The sequence below is a fragment of the Amblyomma americanum genome, chromosome 1 (assembly GCF_052857255.1).
Source record: "Amblyomma americanum isolate KBUSLIRL-KWMA chromosome 1, ASM5285725v1, whole genome shotgun sequence".
In the NCBI taxonomy this organism is placed as follows: domain Eukaryota; kingdom Metazoa; phylum Arthropoda; class Arachnida; order Ixodida; family Ixodidae; genus Amblyomma; species Amblyomma americanum.
Window position 1 is genome coordinate 214,599,598 of NC_135497.1, and position 20,912 is coordinate 214,620,509.

The 20,912-nt window shown below is 45.4% G+C and overlaps 1 protein-coding gene across 1 annotated transcript in view; it reads left to right on the top strand.

Moving 5' to 3' along the window:
* Positions 1 to 13,003, top strand: part of LOC144114601 (eukaryotic translation initiation factor 3 subunit G-like) — a 33,912-nt gene extending 20,909 nt beyond the window's left edge. The window contains exons 6-9 of the mRNA XM_077648454.1: positions 3,660 to 3,770; positions 4,095 to 4,228; positions 11,986 to 12,092; positions 12,916 to 13,003. Of these exons, the coding sequence (XP_077504580.1) occupies positions 3,660 to 3,770; positions 4,095 to 4,228; positions 11,986 to 12,092; positions 12,916 to 12,934 (371 nt within the window). The 3' untranslated portion in view covers positions 12,935 to 13,003. The remainder of the gene's footprint in view (positions 1 to 3,659; positions 3,771 to 4,094; positions 4,229 to 11,985; positions 12,093 to 12,915) is intronic.
* Positions 13,004 to 20,912: the final 7,909 nt, after the last annotated feature.

A 20,912-nucleotide genomic window follows, 5' to 3' on the forward strand; every position in this document is an offset into this window, starting at 1 on the left:
AGTGCAACGAAGCTAGGGGCAGTGTTTTATTGCGATGCAGGCTGATTATGGCGAACGGCAAGCAAATTTCTAGACCTCCTCCCCCAAAGTCGTCTTCCTGATTTGTTAATGTAGATATTTGCGTCGAACGCGGCAAAGAGCAAGTGGTCGCTCGCAACCAGGCAGCAGCTCGACAACACCGTTGTTCATACTTGCAGGCGTGACCTGCGGGTTGCCCTCTCGTTTGAAGCTAAAACTTTCGGGAATGACGTTCGCGTGCTTTCAAGAGTTTCGTCTGCTTCGACTGTTTGAAACGGTTAGGCTTGGCGACGACTACTGCAGCCAGGGAGCAGCTCAGTTCATTGCCCGGTGCGTCCGCGGTCGGCGTCATTGCCGAAAGCTCAGCTCGCTCGCGACTGGCAAGTGTGAATGGGTGCATAATCAAAGGAACACTTCTTCTGTGCTTTTTGGCATGTTTCAGTGCCAGAAGTGCTCTTTAGAGCGGTATTTTGGCCACTTTTTGGCATCCAAGAGACCGCGGTTTTCTGGCATCGCAACACGTCATGAAAACTTTATTTTCATTTGGATTCCATCACGGGGGACACCAGCGATGCATCTGCACCTGATTCGGGCACGCTGCACCATGGAATTTGACAGCTTCCGTTAGCTCCGCTGCAAACAGCTGGAGGCACTCGGTACTTGCTTGGTACCCGTTACTAGGCAGGTCATTGATCGTGTGTTTGGTACTTTTGTGGCCTGTTCTGTGCCCACATGAGACTAATTTGTCGACAGTATTAATTTGACACTGCATGCACAAAAGGGTCGCCGCCACTGCGGCGGCAATGCCTCCGCTCGCCTCTGCGCTCTAAGTGGGTCAAGCTCTTCGTATGCTTCGAGTAATGCGACTTAATATGCGTGCGTTTGGGTTGGGATCGGTAGAAATTTCGAATAAAGCGATATTTCGAGTAAAGCGGTTTCGTTATAATGAGAGATTACTGTATATCTTTTGTGATGCTGTTGGTATATGCAAGATAACATTGTGAACCGTGGCACAAACGCTTGTTACACTGTGTGTGTAGTGCGGCTGGGGAGTTAGATATATCCATTTTATGTCCAACCGCATTCAGTATAACAAGTAAAAATTGTGTGCCTATTAAACAGATTTTGAAAGAATTCGATGTAGCCAATAATTTGTTGTGTGATCAGTGTATCAAGGTCCATCTGTACTTTGTTGAGGATGGCTGGTGTCATCTTAGCTGCTATCGGTAGTCATTGTACCATATTTAGTCGCGTAATTTTTGCACCCCTAATTTATTACCAGGGTTTATAAAAAAAATTTACTCGCACATTTTACGCTCCTTGTTGCGCCAGACCACCAGCATGCACACGGGTGCGCGCAAGGCAGGCTTGGGAAAATCTTCGCGTGGCTACGGAAGGTGAGAGTGGCGAGCATGACCAGCTTTTTTTGGCGAGGCTGTGAGACTAGGGCGCCGGAACCAGCTTGCTTCCATCACCTTGATAATAACTCCACCCCCCTTCCCCAGTCAGACCGACACACAAGTGGAAATGAGTCAGCTCCAGGTAAATAGCCATACAGGAGAAAAAAAAAAACAGCATAATGGAGCAAAAAATAACTCCAGCCATCCTTCTCTTAGGGATTCAAAGGTCATAATGCGCAATATACCGTATTTTGCTGTGTACAAGTCGGCCTTTTTTTTTTACAATAATGACAGTTTTAACCAGTGGGTGGGATCAACATATACGTGGCGCGCCGACTTATCTACAGAGTCATAGTTTCGCCCGAGCCGTGGTTAGTACGCGCCCCGTGCCGGTGCCTATTTCTGGCAGGATACGTGGAGCTTCATGTGTAAAAAAAAAAAAAAGTTAATTCGTTTGTAAATTGGTTCCGGTAAAAAAAAAAAATGCGCGCCATTTACCTGGCTGGCTCGCCCTGGTGGTCACTTTCCCGGACGAGCAGTTTCAAGAGCAAACTTGTGTCGGCGCACGCCGGAATCCGTAACTGCCCAACCATTTGCTGTTCTGTTTGCCAGTACTCAGCCGTGCCACATGTAAGAGCGCTGTTTTATCTCCCTTTATCTCCATTTGTTTATGCTGCTGGCTTTGTGATTTTAGCGCTGCAAGTCTATTGCTTTTAGCTTTGCACGTGCCGTCATGCCATCCCATGTGGAACTACATAACGTCGGGTGGGAGGGAGGAGGGAGGTGTACGCGTCGGCTGCTTATATTTGGAGTCGGAACATTGTTTCTTTCTTTGGCCAGTGAAGGGCGTGAGTTTAAAGGTTGATGTCTAGCCAGGCAGCAATGTACTGTGTGTATTTTGTGTTAAGACTTTTGTAGAGTTTCTTTAGGACTGTTTGCGAAATCTCCGCATAATTAACGCACCCGATTTTTGAAGCCTTAATTCAAAGAAAAAAAGTGCCCAAGTTACGCGAGTAAAGTATCTTTTCTCTGTGTGTGTACTAGTGCAGTAGACTTTTGTAAATTCAAACTTCAAGAGACCAGATATTTTTGTTTCAATTATCAGAAGTTTACACTTAATATAATCCAATACTGAATCCAGTTCGCTATATCGATATCTATGTAGACAAATTTTATCTATTTCTCTATGCAAATGTAGCTAAATGCTTTAGCACAATAAAAATATGTTGAAATGCAGTGATAAGTTTGTTTATTCAAGTATGGTCGAAAAATGTTATCAATAATGCGCTGGTTCCGCAACAAAAGAAACTTCCTGAAACTTTCGCCTCACAGGAAATTTAATTGATGAAAAAATAGGCAGTGGTAGCCTGCTTTTCAGTGAAAAAATGCGCGGCAATGACGGTGTTTTGCAATTCCGTCATTTTTAGTGCATGCCCACTCTCAGGAATGCCAAAGCAGAACTGCTCCAAAACAGTAAGGCCTTGCGCAGCCTCCTTCACAGGTGCGATGCAGTAGCGGTGGAGCTTCCTCACACGTGGCGGTGTCCTTATAAGGAGGTTTCACCACACAACAAGCAGCTCGTAATGAGCGCACATTACCGGCGCACAGGACCATGCGGGCAGGCACGAGGGGAACGCACATTTGCGCCGGAACGGCGAGACGCCTTCTGAAAGGAAAAAGGTGCCAATTAGCGTATGAACTGGCGTGCAGTTGGGCTTAGTTCGCAGACGCGTGTTGGGCAGCCGCAATCGTCGCGGGCTGGTAGCAAAGCTTAGAAAACGAAACTATACCGCGAAGGGGCAACTCCGATCAACAAGGCCCCCCTTCGGGCCGCATGGGAGCTAACCGGTTGGAGGGGCCGGATTTTCAGTTCAAGCAGCGATCTGACCTCATTCGCCACTCTTTTGCGCGCCGGGAGCGTCTGAGCAAGACACAAAAGTTTGAATTAGTAACCGAATTTAAGAGAAATTGCGGTACGAATTAAGCGGCTTTAAAATGCATTGAAAATATAACCAGCCAAAATTTCGAAATTTGTTTGAATTAACTTAGAGTACGAATTTTCCAAGTTTGAATTATCGTGACAGTTTAGGTTTAGTGCTAGCAGTTTTAGTAGTTGTTTAGTAGTAGTAGTAGTTAGTTATGCTAAGCCCATTTTCTTCCCCCCCCCCCCCCTTTTTTCCTCTTGCAAAGAGTGTAGAGTGACACATCATTTATTTCTGCTGCTTCTTTGCAAAAATGCAGCTGCTGCGGTTGAAGTTGAAGAGAAAGTGAAGTCTGGAAAGTACATTCCACCCAGTATGCGGGAGGGAGCCAACCGCCGTGGAGAGTCGATGACCCAGTCACGCACCAGGGGTGAGTAACTGTTTTGCAATTTTCCTTGAATTTCGTAGTTTTTCTCTTTCTTTGTGCTGTGGTGATTGCGTTACAGCCCTGTTATGGGCTTTTTTTTACATTTTTATGGTTGTTTTACGTCAAGCACTCAATTTACACACACGGATCCATTGTCTATAGGTGCAAGCTGTAGCATCATTGCACTTAAAAGTTGCAATTCTAAAGGTTTGGTTTCCAGAACAATTTTCTCCAGGGTCTATTTTTGTATATGCTGTTCATTTGTTTTTGAAATTTTTTGTTTGTTATTTGAATAGTGGTGGTTGGTTTCGCTCGTTATGTGTGCAGATGAGGCAGCCACGATTCGGGTGACCAACCTGTCTGAAGATGTGCGAGACTCTGATCTGCAAGACCTGTTCCGGCCCTTCGGCCAGATTGCCAGGATTTACTTGGCTAAGGACAAGGTCACTGGCCAGTCAAAGGTGTGTATGGAGTGTGGGATGTGCGACAGCTGCACAAAACTATAAATACTCATCTATGGGCCACACCCCCCAACTTGACAACTATTAATTTGAAATTTGAAGGGCCAAAACAGTAGCCTTTCACATGTGTATCATTTTGCCCGCGTGCCACGTCCTGCCAGGAGCTAAGAGAGTGACAGCTGCATGTAACGCTCGATAAGACCATGTCGAAGACTCGTCGTTGCGTGGGCTGTGCCTAGAACCGTTGTCCACCCGGAGGCCTTGCCACTATACATCACTGCTTCAGCGCTAGTAACTTATTGTATGTGCTAGGCATTTGCACAGGAAAGGACAAAACATTGTTGCAACAATCCCCCTGCTGCGCAAAAACCAGAATGGAGTGCACCCACACTAGCGGCACATTTCCCTGTGATAATGTGCTGGTATAGTGGTGCTGTGCCGCTTGTCCAGCATCACTAGGTTTAGCTTGCTTTGCAAGTCTGGAAACGGAAAATGTGCCAGTTCTATGTAAGGGCCACACCCCGTCCAAAAAAAAAAAAAAGTGCAGCCCTACACGAGTGCATATGGTATTCAGAGTTAGTCCTCTACCCGCTTCTCTTGATTCTGTTTGCACTGTGTGCTTCACAGCTCAGCATGTTTTTAGTGCCGAACTGTATTTAAAGAGTTTATTTAGTTATTTCATAATACAGTCGCCGGCCGATTTTTCTAACTCGAAGGGACCCAAAAAATGGTCCGAATAATCGAACAGTCCGAAAAATCCGTGAAGTACAAAAAAATCACTTTTTTGAGATAAAATCGGCTTAAAAATGTCACTGATTTTACCTTGCGGAAAAATTTCTCTTGCTGGCGACGATTTTCGCCTGCATTTGCGCCAAAGTTGTGCTTTCACTGTGCACGCTAGACAGAAAGGTCACTGCAGTTATTTGAAATACTTCCTACGCTTTTTTGACGGACCCGGTGGGGCCATGTTGTCCACAACCCGAGTGTGCACCACACTGCTCGTTATACACACGCAAAGATAAGGTACTTTTCTTTCAAAGTGGCGGAACCGCTGGACGCAATCACAAAACGGCGAACGGATATAACTTCGTGAAGACTGAGCACCACTCGGTCGACGCGGTCAGAGAAACCCTAGTGACGAAACGGCGAATGGCGAACGTATGAGACACGCCGCGGTGGCTCAGTCGTTAGGGCGCTCGGCTGCTGATCCGGAGTACCTGGGTTGGAACCCGACTGCGGTGGCCGCGTTTCGATGGAGGCGAAACGCAAAGGCGCCCGTCAGTGCACGCTAAAGATTCCCAGGTGGTCGAAATTATCCCAGAGCCCTCCATTACGGCACCTCTTTCTTCCTTTCTTCTCTCAGTCCCTCCTTTAACCCTTCCCGCCTAGATTTGAGATAGCTCCTGCACAATTTCCTTCCCCCAACAACCAATTTTCAACGTATGGGACAAGCGATAACTGCCCGCGACAACGTCGGCGACAAAAGCAAGTTGGCGGCGATGGCAATCCGGCTGCCACCTCGAAGTGTCAGAGATCGCAGGGACCTCTACTGGCAACAATGAGGTACCGAAAGTGTGTCAAGCCAAGCCAACTGCAGTGTAAATTCACCTCAATCCAAGATGGCGCCTTTTGCGCCGTCGAAAAGCCGATAAGATGGCCGATTTTGGACTTTTGAAGTTTGAAATATCCATCGCGAATATGTATGCGCTTCTATGGGGTGACTGACGGTGCCTCATCGAGGTCCGAAATATCCTACAAGTCCGAATTACAGTAGCCGACGGGTAATTCGGACTCCAGTAATTCGGACTTGTAGGATATTTCGGACCTCGATGAGGCACCGTCAGTCGCCCCGTAGAAGCGCATACATATTCGCGACGGATATTTCGGACTTCAAAAGTCCGAAAGTTCGATTTTTCGGACTAATTTCAGTCGCCTGCGGGCCAAAATCGGCCATCTTATCGGCTTTTTCGCCGCTGCAAAAGGCGCCATTTTGGATTGAGGTGGATTTATGCTGCAGTTGGCTTGGCTTAACACACATTCGGTACCTCATTGTTGCCAGTAGAGGTCCCTGCGATCTCTGACACTTCGAGGTGGCAGCCGGATTGCCATCGCCGCCAACTTGCTTTTGTCGCCGACGTTGTCGCGGGCAGTTATCGCTTGTCCCATACGTTGAAAATTGGTTGTTGGGGGAAGGAAATTGTGCCGGAGCTATCTCACATCTCAGCGGGAAGGGATAAAGGAGGGACTGAGAGGAGAATGGAAGAGGTGCCGTAATGGAGGGCTCCGGAATAATTTCGACCACCTGGGGACCTTTAACGTGCACTGACATCGCACAGCACACGGGTGCCTTTGTGTTTCGCCTCCATCGAAACGCGGCCACCGCGGTCGGGTTCCAACCCCGGGTACTCCAGATCAGTAGCCGAGCGCCCTAACCACTGAGCCACCGCGGCGGGTCTCATACGTTTGCCATTCGCTGTTTCGTCACTTGGGTTTCTCTGACCGCGTTGACCGAGTGGCGCTCAGTCTTCACGAAGTTACATCTGTTCGCCGTTTTGTGACTGCGCCCGGCGGTTCCGCCCCTTTGAAAGAAAAGTGCCTTATCTTTGCGTGTGTTAACGAGTGGTGTGGTGCACACTCGGGTTGTGGACAACATGGCTCCGCCGGGACCGTCAAAGAAGCGTGGGAAGTATTCCAACTAAATGCGGTGACCTTCCTGTCTAGAGTGTACAGTGAAAGCACAACCTTGGTGCAAATCGTCGCCAGCAAGGGAAATTTTCTGCAAGGTAAAATCAGTGACATTTTTAAGCCGATTTCATCTCAATAAAGTGATTTTTTTTACTTCACGGAATTTTCGGACTTCGATTATTCGGACCATTTTTCGGGTCCCTTAGACATGCTGTATATGCCTGTGTAAGGGTCGCACTTTTTTCCTGCTATTTTGACTGAGTGTAGCTCTTACGCAGGACCGGCATGTTTTCGTGAATTTTTTCTGACTGCAGCGGAGCCCTGATAATGCGCCCATTTTTTATGCTGCGATACGCATTTTTATGATGAAATAGTGCAGTCCTGGCGAATCCTTCAAATGCTGTAATTCATGATAATTCAAACCTTTGGTGAATTCAAAAAAATTTCTAAGTTTTGGTTGGCTAGCTGCATTTTCAATCCATTTCAAAGCCGCGTAATTCGTACCGCAGAATCTTTTAAATTCGCCTCATTTGAACTTTTTGGCTTGTTCCAATGGTCTCCGGCGCACAAAAAAGCAGCGGCCAAGGTCAGTTATATCAGGTTTGTGGCGCCGCATGAGCTGAAAATTCCGGTTAAATCGGATGCAGTCCAAGGAAGCTGGTTGATCAGTCTCTCCGTGTTGCCCCGTAGTTTCATTTTCTGGCTTTGCTACCAGCTCTTGACGATATCAGCTATTTGTCACGCATCAGGGAGCCGACGCCAGCCAGCTGCACTCCAGATTGGACGTTGAGTGGCGCGTCGCTTTTTTTTTTCCCTTCTTTTCAGGCGTCGCGCTGTTCCAGCACGAATTTGCGTTTCACTCTCTGCCCTCCATGTGGCCGTGTGTCCCGAAATGTGCGGGTATCATGAGCTGCTTAGTATGTGGTGGCTTCACCACTACTGTGTTGCTCCTGTGAAGGAGGCCGCCAAGGCCTTGCTATTTTGGAGAAGTTCTGTGATATTCACGACAGTAGGCATGTAGTACACCATGACGGAATTGCGAAAAATCGTCACTTCCGCACGGTTTTCACTAAAAAGTAGACAACCGTTGCTTATCGTTTCAGGAGTGAAATTTGCTGCTTTGCAAAACTGTTGTCTGAAAGGTTTCATTGTAGTCGTTCGACTATCCGAACTTCGGACAATATCGACCTTTTTTTCAGTCCCTTGAGGTCCCAAGTAATGTGGTTTTACTCTTTTGGGAAACCAATGCATTATTGATAACCATACAAGCAGTCTGAGACTGCTGGTTGAGTGAAGACATCAGTGCCTTTCACTCAAATTTTGTTTGTTGTGCTCAAGCATTTAGCTACGTTTGCATGGTGAGAGAGTTGTAAATTACTATTTGTATGCATAGATGTCCATAAAACAAACCACATTTGGTCTTGGATTATATTAAGGTGCACTTCTGATAATTCAACCAAAAATCTGTGGTCCCTTGAAGTTTTAATCGTTGAGAGTCTACTGTACATTGTGGGTTTCAATGGGGAAGATAAGTACGTTCTCCCCACTCAATCGCGGCTGACACGGTTCAAAGCCGCCCGAACCCCACCCCGTGATTGCGTACGCTACCGAGCGCACGCCGACCACGGCGGGCCTTGCTCTGAGGGAACAAAGGAACGACACATTGGCTGACACAAACAGGCATTTATTGCTACAGAAACAATAACGCCAGCTGGCAACAAGGTACGCTAATGAATCAAGGTGGTCCGACTCACCAGCAAGGTTCCGAGCGAATGTTCGCCCGCGCTAGGGCAAGGGATATAAACTCCGCAGGCCGGACGGGACGAGTACGGGAGCCTGTCTCCCCGTCGCTTCTTCGCCCCGCCGGCGAAGAGCGGAGCCGCGAGCGACGCGTCCGTTCGTGCCGATCATCCCAGCCAAAGCCCCCCTCTCCCGAGCGCGGGCTTTGGCAGTCTCCGCGCAGCGATGCTGGCGCCCTCTCTTGCCAGTTAAGGTAACTCACAAGGGAACGCGCTCAGCCTCGAGGTGAGACCGCCGCTGCACAGTGCCTCGCGGGAAAGCAAACTCAGGGGGCTGCAGGGCAGGTCCCCACAACATAATGCATTGAAAGTAGGGATGCTGGGACGCGTGCCCGACAACCAGCAAGAGTTAACCACAAAAAGTAAATGGGTTGTGAGACTACTGAAAAATGTCGCGTGATTTTAAGTTCAGATCGCCTGAAGGTCTGGTGCTGGACTTACCGACGGTTCGGAGCGGTGCGCCATGCATGCGACTCGTGGCCGTCAGTGTGAGGTGGCGTACACCTGGTCTGCTTTTTTGTGCACTTCACTGTCGAAGATTTTGCGGAAGTTAATTATGTGTTCATTTTAATTTGAGGTTATTGTTTGATACTAAACTGATAACAAGATTAGACTTTTTATAGTAATCCATGACAAAATTCAAAGCACTTTCGCTGCGGCTTCGATGCGAAGCAGGCTGTGCCTAGTAACACCAGACGAACGCCGCGCTACTGTGCTGCCTTTGCCTGGTAGGCGCCGCGTTGCCGCAAAGAAACGTGCCGCACTCCATTCTAGTTTTTTTGCATAGCATAACGTCTCCCTTCTGGTATGAACACCAAGCACACAAGACGAGTTAGCAGCGTTGTGGCTCCGTGCACATGTTTGCTGTTCCAGGCAGAGTCCAGTACATGGAACGACTTGTGCGTGGGCGTACCATGTCGCAGGCAGGTATCTATCAGCTCACAGCGTAACGTACCACATAGGGAGAATTATGCACACATGAAGCAATTCTTTTGGCCGCTCTTTCTCCCCCAGTCAGCAGCTGCCAATTTGAGGGGGCACTCCTTACATGAATGTATACAGTATTCATGAGGCACAATGAGAAGCCACATGATAAATGTAGCACACGTGCAAAGAAAAGCTGTGAGATTATGTCCAGTAATTCATAATACAGTAGACGGTCATTAATTCAAGCTTTAAGGGACCAGCGATTTTTGTTTGAATTATCAGAAGTGCTGTCAATATGAAGCAAAACTAAATGTGATTTGTTTTATGGACATCTATGCATACAGATATAATTTACAACTCTTTCACCATGCAAACGTAGCTAAATGCTTTACCACAACATAAAATATTGGTAAAAGGCACTGATGTCTTTACTCAACCAAAAGTCTCCAACAGGTTGTATGGTTCATTAAAAGTTAGCAATAACGCACTGGTTTCCCATTACTAGAGTAAAAGGACATTAACTGAGATCTCAAGGGTCTGAAAAATGGTCCAAATTATCCGAAGTTGTAATAGCCAAATGGTTACAAAAACCTTTCAGAAAACAGTTTTGCACCACAGCAAATTTAACTGATGAAAAAATAAGCAATGGTTGTCTGCTTTTTAGTGGAAGCTACGCGGCAATGACAAGTTTTTTGTAATTCCGTCATGGTGTACTGCATGCCCACTGACAGGAATATCAAAGCAGAGCTGCTCCAAAATTGGGAGGCTTTCCGCGGCCTCCTTCAGAGTTGCAGCGCATTAGCGGTGGAGCCTCCACACAACAAGTAGCTCATCGCGACCGCGCATTTTCGGCACACACTACCACTCGGAGGGAATCGATCGGAATGCAAATTTGCGCCGGAACAACGCGACGCCTAAAAAGATAGACTAGTGACATGTTAGTCAGTGTCTGAACTGGTGCGCAACTGTCCTTGGCTCCTTCACGCGCAACCGATAGCAGACATCGTCGCAGGCTGGTAGCGAAGCTCTAAAAACTAAACTATGCAGCGACAGGCAACTCCGATCGACGTGGCCCTCCTTTGGACTACATCCGAGTTGGGAGGAGTCAAATTTTCGGCTTGTGCAGTGTCACTAACCTCACATATCCGATCTCGGCCGCCGCTTTTTCCTGTGCACCAGGAACACTGGAGCAAGCCGAAAAGTTTGAATTAAGCGAATTTAAGAGAATCCGTGGTACGAATTAAGTGGTGTTAAAATGCATTGCAAACACAGTCGAATGCGGATATATTGAACTCGATGGGGTTTGTGAAACAGTTCGATATATCCAGAATTATATATACAAAAAATGGCAATACGCACGCTTATCTGTAACCTGCAAGCAAAAATATATTGCGCCCACGCTATTGACATGGTTCTTGTAGCGACGTGCTACCCGCCGATGTGCTGGCAGTGCACCGGTCGCTAGGTGTTGCTGTGCCTATTACCTTTTTCACATCGAAGCCAGAGTGGACAGTTCTTTGGAACTAGACACTGCCTATTAAAAATGCCTAATCCTGATAACAGTAGCACACCAGGCGAGTGCAACCGCAAGGCTTTAATTAGGTTGACTTCACCGCGTGACAGTAATGTGGTGTGGAGGATGAATTTAAGACTTAAGATCAAAGATCAGCCTAAAGTGCACATCACATGTCTCTGCTAGCAGGGGCCCAATGCCGTGAATCCAACTCGTCTCCACACACGAAAAGTGTTCGAAGAGTGCCGTTAAGAAAAGCGCCACTTGCAGGGGCACGGCACGCAGTTCGATATATCGAACGACTACCTCAATTCAAATTCGATATGTTGCGCGACTTTAGGTCCTAGACACAGTATTTTCAGGGATTTTCATGCTCGATATAGCCAATAATTTGAAATATCTGGGTTGGATACATCCGGGTTCGACTGTATAGCCATCCAACCAAAATTGTGAAATTTGTTTGAATTGACCGGAAGTTGGAATTATTCCGTTTCAGTTATCACAATGCATGTCTTCTGGCATTGTGTATCTAAAAACACGTGTTTAGAGACACTATTATCATCTGCATTTTTATTTATCTTTGACGCACTGCACAACAGTCCACATTGCACTCTTGTACACAGTGAAATGAGTTCACAGAATGTGCATTTTGGTGAATGTGTAACGGCTTGCAAACGAGACTTGCACCTGGTAATTACTTGCCCAGAGTGGTACCAGTTTTGCCGATGTGGCTCATTTATGTGTCTCCATGTAGAGTATACATACCTGTTAGGGGTATGCTGATTAGTATTGTTAGGAAACAGTCCTTGCTCTATTTTTTGCATTTCTTTTAGGGATTCGCATTCATCAACTTTGTTCACCGTGAGGACGCTGCACGGGCCATTGCTAATGTAAATGGCTTTGGCTATGACAACCTCATTCTTTCGGTGGAATGGGCCAAGTAAGTGGACCTTATACCCCAATGTCTTTCTGCACTGAAGTTATCATGATGGAAACATCAGGAATAATTGCATCCCTTGATATCAAAAGAAACCAATGGTGTGCTTTTTAGCATGTTCCATGCAGCAAAACTTCTTGAAAGCTCTCAGCAAAAAGTTAGTGCACAAGGATTTGTTTTACATAAAATTAAATTGCCGCTGCAGTGGCTCAGTGGTTATGGCACTCTGCTGGTGACCTAAAAGATGCGGGTTCGATCCCCGCTGCAGCAGTGTAATTTTGATGGAGGCGAGATTCTAGAGGCCCATGTACAGTGCGATGTCAGTGCACGTTAAAAGAACCCCAGGTGGTCGAAATTTCCCGAGGCTTTCACTGCGGCGTCACTTTGAGCCTGAGTAACTTGGAACGTGGAAACCCACATAAACCAAACCAAATCATAAAATTAAATTACATTTTTGGAATCTGCAAGTAAAATACATGTTCTCTGAAGATTTCATAACTGAGACTTCATTAATAACAAACTTTGTGATAAGTTAATCTTCCCCCTTCAGTTACTGCCCCAGATCAGCCAGTGGAATTCATCTTCAAGAAGACACGCTACAGACTCCAGTGTTTGCCAGTTTGAGTGCATTGCTATGCTTGAAGTACTGAACATTATGGAGATGTTATGGAATAATTTTGGTAGGCTAGTTTTCAGCAGTTTGTGCTGGCAGCAAGATTTCTTGTCATGGGCAGCCGGTAATACGTAATTCATTTGGCAGTAGTACATATTACTTGTGCACTTAAAGAGTATGTTAAACTTGAATAATCTTTGTCTTGTTTCACAGGCCCTCTGGTACTGCTTGATGACGCCAGCGATACTACAACCTGTATGTAATACAGGATGTATTAAACGATTATTTCGGTGCATTGCTATCATGTGTGTTGTGTACTTTCTTCTGCCCCTTCTCAGTTGCCTTTTGTTTTGCTCATGGAGCTTACTGCGAAAGTAGTTGACATCTGTCAGCATACAGTAAAACATCATTAATTCAGATAATTCGAACTGCCGCCGTAGTCCAGCCAAACGCCCATGCAAGTCTGTGTCGTCGGAAGCTAGTTTATTCGGATGCCGCGGAGCTCGCATTGGTTAATTCAGATGGGTCCCCCGAACGGGTGTCGTGTCGAGATATGACATGCTCGATGGATGATCATCCAGATATTCGTCCACAGGCCTGAATTGCATATTACATTGTCTCCTGTGCCCCTCTGATATGCGCGCATAGGCAGGTGAGTTGACTGTCGACAGGTCCAGGCCGATAGGCCAAGAGAGAGTCTAGCTACATAATTTTGTTATCAGTGCTCCGCTGCTAGCCGTGGTGGTGGCAGCTATCTGCTGTGCATATCAATGAGCTAACCAAGCCGCACACTGTTTCATACGAGGATTGCCTTGTTGCTGATTTTTTTTCTTCTTGCTTTTCGAAGACATTTTGCCACTCCAGCGCCAATGTGCGCTTCCCTTGCTTCCGTCCGTGTGGTATTTCCGTTCTTCCAGCATGCCAAAACTGTGCTCATCACGTGCTGTTTGCAGTTTGTGTGGTGAAGTCTCCTCACATGTGACACCACATGCGAAGTAGCTCCAGTGCTACCGTTTTGGACACTGAACGAAGCCGCGGGGACAATAACCATTGTGGAACAGTTCTGATTCCACCACTCCTGACGGCATGCACGAATTGAAAAATTTGACGGAACTGCAGGAGATCGCTACTGTCGCACAGTTTTCATGTTAAAAGGAGATGAACACCTGCCCAGGTTCCCACTAAATAAATTTCGCTTTCACGTGAACGGTTTTTTTGGCAGTTTTGGGAGGGCCATTCGATAATTAAGATGATTTTTTCACTCCCTTGAACTCCGAATTAACAAGGATTTATTGTAACTCGTAGCAGGGCATTAGTCATAACGGAATGGTATCAAATACAGTGGCCTCTAATTCGAACTTGCAGGGAGCAGAGATTTTTTTTTTTTTCAACTATCAGGAGTGTACCTTAGTTTGATCCAAGACTGTTTGCGATTTACTTTACGGCCAGCAATGCTTACAAACACAGCAAAACCTCACTAGCGTTTTTTTCACGGGGCCGCGGGAAAAAGACTTGCCATGGTAAGCCATCAGTAAACTGAATTACAATGTTTGAGAAAATAATCGCAGAATTGTGGCTCTCTAGATTCTTTCTGAATGCCCTGCAATGTGTCATCTGTTTGAGCTGTATAGCACTATACTTAAACAGCTGTGGTTGAAGGGAGCAAGTGCGTAAGCTTGCACTGTTTTCATGGTGGCCGCTTCAGTCATGCACAAATCTACAAACTGCGTCTTATCAGCTGCATGGGACAAAAAAAAGTATGGCGGAAACAAAAGCCTCTGAGCCATTCCTCACAACCTAGCTCTTGCAGTGCCGACCGCATGCTGTCTGCCACGGCGTAGTTTCGTTTTTTATCCTTTGGCCTGTTGCAAAATGTCTTAGCAGTAATAGTACTGCACCTCCAGCATAGTAAGAATTAATAAGCAGAAAACTAAGGCAATGTTCAAACAGTCTAGGAAGACAACGGCAGTTTGTGATGGGGAGTGAAGCGCTGGAAATGGTAAGGGAATACATCTACTTAGGGTAGGGCCTCAAAACGTAGGGCCTCAATGTGAACAAGGAACCCGTACGGGTTCCGAAACATCAATTTGTTTTTACTTTGACTTGGTCAGTGACTGTAATCTTTTGCTTCTACTAAATGTATACACCCAATTGACCTTTGGCCTTCAGTCTCCATCCGCAGTGGAGCAACTGAACAAGGCAACGGTCAGACCTGTGGTGCAAAGGACGGTGCTATGAATGCCTCGCTCTAAACAGGTCACTAGTGGAAACTAAACTTGGCAATGTTTAGCACAAGAACCCTATCAAGTGGTGCTAGCCTAGCTGTGCTGTTCAAGGAGCTAACAGGCACTAAATAGGATGTCATAGGGTTTAGTGAGATTAGGAGGAAAGGTGAGGCTTATACAGTGTTGGAGGTTGAGCATGTATTCTGCTATTGTGGTTTACCAGAGAAGGGGGAGCTAGGTGTAGGATTTCTGATCAATAAGGATATAGCCAGCAGCATCAACGAATTCTTCAGCATTACCCAGCCACGATGACGAGATCATTGAAAAGTTCAATGAAGATGCAGAACCAGCAGTGAGTAAAGTGAAAATGCAGTACAATGTGCTGATGGGAGACTTCAGTGCCAAGGTAGGTAAGAAGCAGGCAGGTGACCAGGCAGTGCGGGACTATGGCATATGTTCTAGGAACAGCAAAGGGGAGCTATTGGTACAGTTTGCAGATGAAATAGTTTATGAATCATGAATACCTTCTGCAAATGGGCTAAATAAATCCATACGTAACACCGAAGTACAGGCCATATTTCCAAACTGCGATGTTTTTCGCTACGACCGCATAGGCAACCGAGGGGGCGGCGTCTTGACAGCCACTCATTGCAACCTTCAGTGCTACAGCTTAAAAGTAGAGTCGCCTCTAGAAATAATAATCTGCTCTGACGCCTCATTGCCTTCCACCACGAAGCTTCCACATGCTTCTGTTTTCGTACTAAGTGAGTTTAACTTCCCCGCAATAGATTCATCTAACCAGTCTGAGACGTCGCCAAATTCCCCTGAGTGTGATTTTATCAACACGTGTCAAAGCTTTGCTTTAACCCAGCTGATATCTTCTCCAAGAATGCAAACTGTTCAATCACCTAGCATACTTGATCTAATGTCGCACCTGGAAACCCTATCTTCACTTTCTTAATTGCCGGGACTTAGTGATCATTCATTAATCCATGCCACATTTTTCAGCCACCTGCTCAAACCTAAGAAAGTAACCAGAACAATCGCACTTTATGATAAAGACTATTACACTAGCATTAACCAAGAACGCGATGCTTTCTATAGTTGGTTTCTAATGCACATTGAACAAGGTGCTCCCGGGACCAACTTGGCACTCTTCAAAAACAAAATGCATAGCCTCATTAAAAGATACATTCCTACAATTACCATAACCGAGTGCTTTACATCGCCGTGGTTCAGTAATACACTAAAGCACCTAAATAGCAAGAAAAAACTGCTTTTTCGATCCGCCACACAATCAAAGAACCCGAACACAGGGCAAAAATATGAAGCTGAAAAATCTTATACCTCGGAAGTTCTCAAAGCCAAGCATTCATTTTTTTCATCTACCTTGTCCAGTATGCTAAGCACAAACCCTCATCAATTCTGGAAATACATCAATCCTAACTCAGACGATACGCTAACACTTTGCGACGATAACAATCTAATCGCGGAGCAAGACGTTGCAGGGATCTTAAATTTAACCTTTAGCTTTGTTTTCACTCGCGAAACAGATGGAGACCTTCCTCATTGCCCTTCCTTTTATTTCCCATCCATGCATGACATTACTTTTGACCCCAATGGTATTGTAAAAATTATAGACTTTGAATCTGTCATCAGCAGGTATCGACGGCTTTAATGCAAAAGTACTCAGAAACACAAAGCATACTACTAGCGTCATAATGTCCCGAATTTTTTGCCAATCCCTTTCATCAGGTGTCATACCACATGACTGGAAAGTGGGCAAAGTCATTCCTGTTCAAAAAAAGAGCTCAGCGTCTTCTCGTCATAATTACCAACCCATATCCATCACTAGCATTTCTTCGAAATTAATGGAGCATGTAATATACTCGCATATTATGAAATTCCTAGCTTCAGTTAATTTTTTTCAGCCTGCTCAACATGTTTTTCTAAAACGTTTATTGTGCAACATTCAATTAGCATTGTTCGTTAACAACTTAAGCTCCAACCTCGACCTTAACATTCCAGTTGATGCCCTGTTCTTAGATTTTGAAAAGGCCTTCGCAAAGTTCCTCATAAGTGGCTTTTTCTAAAACTTTCACTCCTAAATCTTAATTGCTTTGTTTTGGAATGGATTTGGAACTTTCTTACTAACCGACAGCAGTTTGTTTTGGCTAAAAAGCATACATCTTATGCTTCTGTTGTGTCTGGGGTGCCCCAAGGCACTGTCCTGGGGCCCCTTCTCTTCCTTATCTATATTAATAATTTACCAGCTAACTTATGTTTTAACGTATGCATGTTTGCAGATGACTGCGTTACTTGCCGCCCAATAAGCAACAGTAGTGACATTCAACTCCTACAATCTGACATTGAATACGTAAGAACCTGGTGTAACAAATGGCTAATGTCTTTAAACACAAAGAAAACATTTCTCCTATCCTTTCATCAACATCATTACCATCCCTACTTCAAACTACTTCATCTCCAATTCTGAAATCACTGCTGTGATAGAATATAAATACTTGGGTGTTCATTTAACCCACGATCTCAATTGGTCACATCACATAACAGGTTATTAACGATGCTAATCGTGCTCTTGGTTATTTTCGCCGAACCCTTCGCCTAGCACCCGCATCAGTAAAGTTATTAGCTTATTTAACATTCTTCGTCCCAAACTGGAATATGCATGCGCGGTTTAGGACCCCTATCAAAGTAACCTTTCTAACTTACTGGAAGTAACACAAAACAGCGCAGCAAGATTCATTCACTCGGCCTATTCCTATCATGTAAGTGTCGCTGAACTAAAACGTAAAGCTCATCTTACAAACTTGGCAGACTACCGTAATAATGCAAGACTATGCCTTTTTCATAAGTTTTACTATCGCCCCATGATCAAGTCTGTTATCAGCCCTCCCCACCGCACGTACCACCAGATGGCCGTTTACCCTCCCACTGCCCGGACAAGTGCTTCTCTGTCACCATTTTCTGTCCGCACTGCAAAGGACTGGAATGACTTGCCCAATGCCGTTGTACTTCATTCCAACTCGTCATCATTCAGATCATTCATCGAATCAACAATATGCCCTGAACTCCACTCCCTCATGTAATACCCCTTTAATGGAGCCTTTGAGGTTGTAATAAATGAAATAAAATAAACAGGAAATGGACATGGAAGAGCCCGAATCATCATCATCATCACCACCAGCCTGACTACACCCACTGCGGGGCAAAGGCCTCTCCGTGTTTCTCCAATTAACCCTGTCCTTTGCCGGCTGTGTCCACCGTATGCACCCAAACTTCTTAATCTTATACGCCCACCTAACTTCCTGCCGCCCTTTGCTACGCTTGCCTTCTCTTGGAATCTCCATTACCCTTAAGGACCAGCGGTTATCTTGCCTTTGCAGTACATGCCTAAGCCCATTTCTTCCTCTTGATTTCGGCTAGGATGTCGCTAACCACCGTTTGTTCCCTCACCCACTCTGCCCGCTTCCTGACACTAAAAATACTAAAAATAAAATAGACTTGATAATATGTGCTGATGCAAGAATCGTGCAGGATATGGGTGCTAGGCAAGGTGAGATGTGGTGACCATAGGACAGTGAGGTCTAAAATCAACCTAAATTTGAATACAGAATGGGGAAAACTAGAGAGGAAGAGCTGGGAATAAAAGTTAAAAGAACCTCAGTAATCTCGGATTTGCTGATGACATGCAGTGCCCTGCTAACTAACTCGGGAGGAATAGCTGCACATGACTGATGCCTTAAACATTCAAAGCATAATGGTGGGACTAAGAATTAAGCAGTAAATGTTGAACAGTAGGAAGGGGCCAACAGTTTATGACAAGTAGCAAGGTATTGGAAGCCGTAAGGGATGCATATATCAAGGGAAAGGACCACAGATCCAGACCACGAGTGAAATAGCTAGGAGAAAAAGAATGAGGTGGACAGCATTTGACCAGGTACTCTGATCATAAACAGCTTGTCGGTATTCCTGAAGAATAAAGTATATAACAGTTGCATCTTGCTAATACTCGTGTATGGGCCAGAAATTTGGAGGACAGCACTGCGGGCAATGGAAAGGAAAATGATAGAAGTAATATAAGAGATAGGAAGAGAGCAGAGGGTTAGGGAGAGAGTGCATTAGGGAAAAAACATAAATTAATGTCCTAGCTGAGGTCAAGCAGAGGAAATGGGCATGGGCAGGACATGCAATGCGGAAAGCGAACTAACAATGGTTTGGGTAACAGCGGATTCCAAGGGAGGGCAAATGTAGCAAGGTGCGGCAGAAAGTCAGGTGGGCAGACGAGATTAGGAAGCCCAAAGGATAGGGTAGGTGCAGCTGTCACAAAACACTATTTATTGCAGATAATTGGCAGAGGCCTTTGTCTTGCAGTGAACCTAGTTGGGTTAATGATGATAATGGGACATATATTTTTTTAATGGTGTAAACAGCATCAAGCATTGTGCAGTGTGCAAGCTGCTGAATGCCATGGTGTATCGTTTTCAAGGCTGAAATTGTGCATAATTTATGGTGCTGGTAACTGTCAATGAGAGTATCAGATTTCTAGTTTACGCTAAAATTGCACTTCAGCTTGAAAAGTAGAGCCTCTCTGAGGTATATTTCATATTCTACACAGTCGTAACTCTTTCCTCACCATGGGGAAAATGATATTTTCTGTGGTATTAGAAAAATATTTATTTCACACAATTAATGTATCTTCTTCAAAATATACCAAAATGGTAATTACTCCCTTAATACATTAAAATGTAGCTTAATAGTTGCTCTTTCGTGCACTATAAAAATTATTCTCAGAAGTTAAACAATGTTTAAGGAAGATTCTTAAACATTATATTATATCAAGGTGAACCAAGAATAAACATATTTTGTAATATACAAGATGCTGAGCAAACCGTCTGCTATCACTCCCAGAAGTTTTACACTTCCAGTCTCAAGTCTTTTGTGGCCATAGCTACATTACGGTAGCATTTCGAGCCTTCAACGTTGCGGCGGCACGTGACCATGGCTGCGCCGCCACGGTCACGAGGTACGGAGCAGCTACCGGCGGCGCGGCGCCGTGGTTGGTCACGTGGTGCGGAGCAGATCCTGCTGCCGGTGGCGCGGCGCGGCGGCAAAACCAAGTTGCAACAGCTATACACATGCGCCGTGTCAAGTGGGACGAAAATGAAGGAGGAATGCCCAGCGAAACGAAGCGGCGAAAGACCGACTTTGCAATTCGACTGAGCAAGTTCCACTCGGCCAACTGTAGCTATCGCGTAACTCCAGGTTTAACCAGAGCTAAACCACCTCCAAATTTTGTTGGTTGTTGTGTCAGTCTTTGAGATAAGTTGTCAACAGTCAGCCACCATGGCGCTTGTGCCACTCAAAAAAGCACTTTATTTTTGCTGTCAAGTGCAGGTACACGTCAAACGCCTTGCATAACATCATTCTTCAATGCTCAGTCTTGTGCTCATTGTCACATAGCTTGCGATTTTTTTCGTTTTCCTGTATTTTGAGGCTAGCGACACAAGCTTGTGGGAGGTGCAGGAGGGATGTGGCTTCATTCAACACGGTCAAAGTAAAAAATCTGCTCGAGAAGCCATAGTCTAAATGCAGCAAATCGTATTGGGAACTTAAAGCCAATTCAGGAATGTAGGTGAGCTTCACGATGGGCTTGAAAGAGGATGAAGCTGTTTACACCAGCAATGTCACTACAGTTGAAAGGTAGGAAAGGTAACGCTTTCTGCCATCGCACGCGCTTCATTAACACATTGGAGTAGCTAATGAGCTGGTCTGAATTATCCACACCCAACATGCCAACATTGTAGTCTTCAATCAGGGTAGGCTTCGGTATTGTTATCTTGTCGTGACTTTTTAAAACTTTGCAGAACGCAAATTTATCAGACACTTATGTCAGATGGTCTATAGGCAAGGAAAGGTTTAAGACTAGTTATACACTTCTGAAAATTGGTTAGTTCATTTCATGAA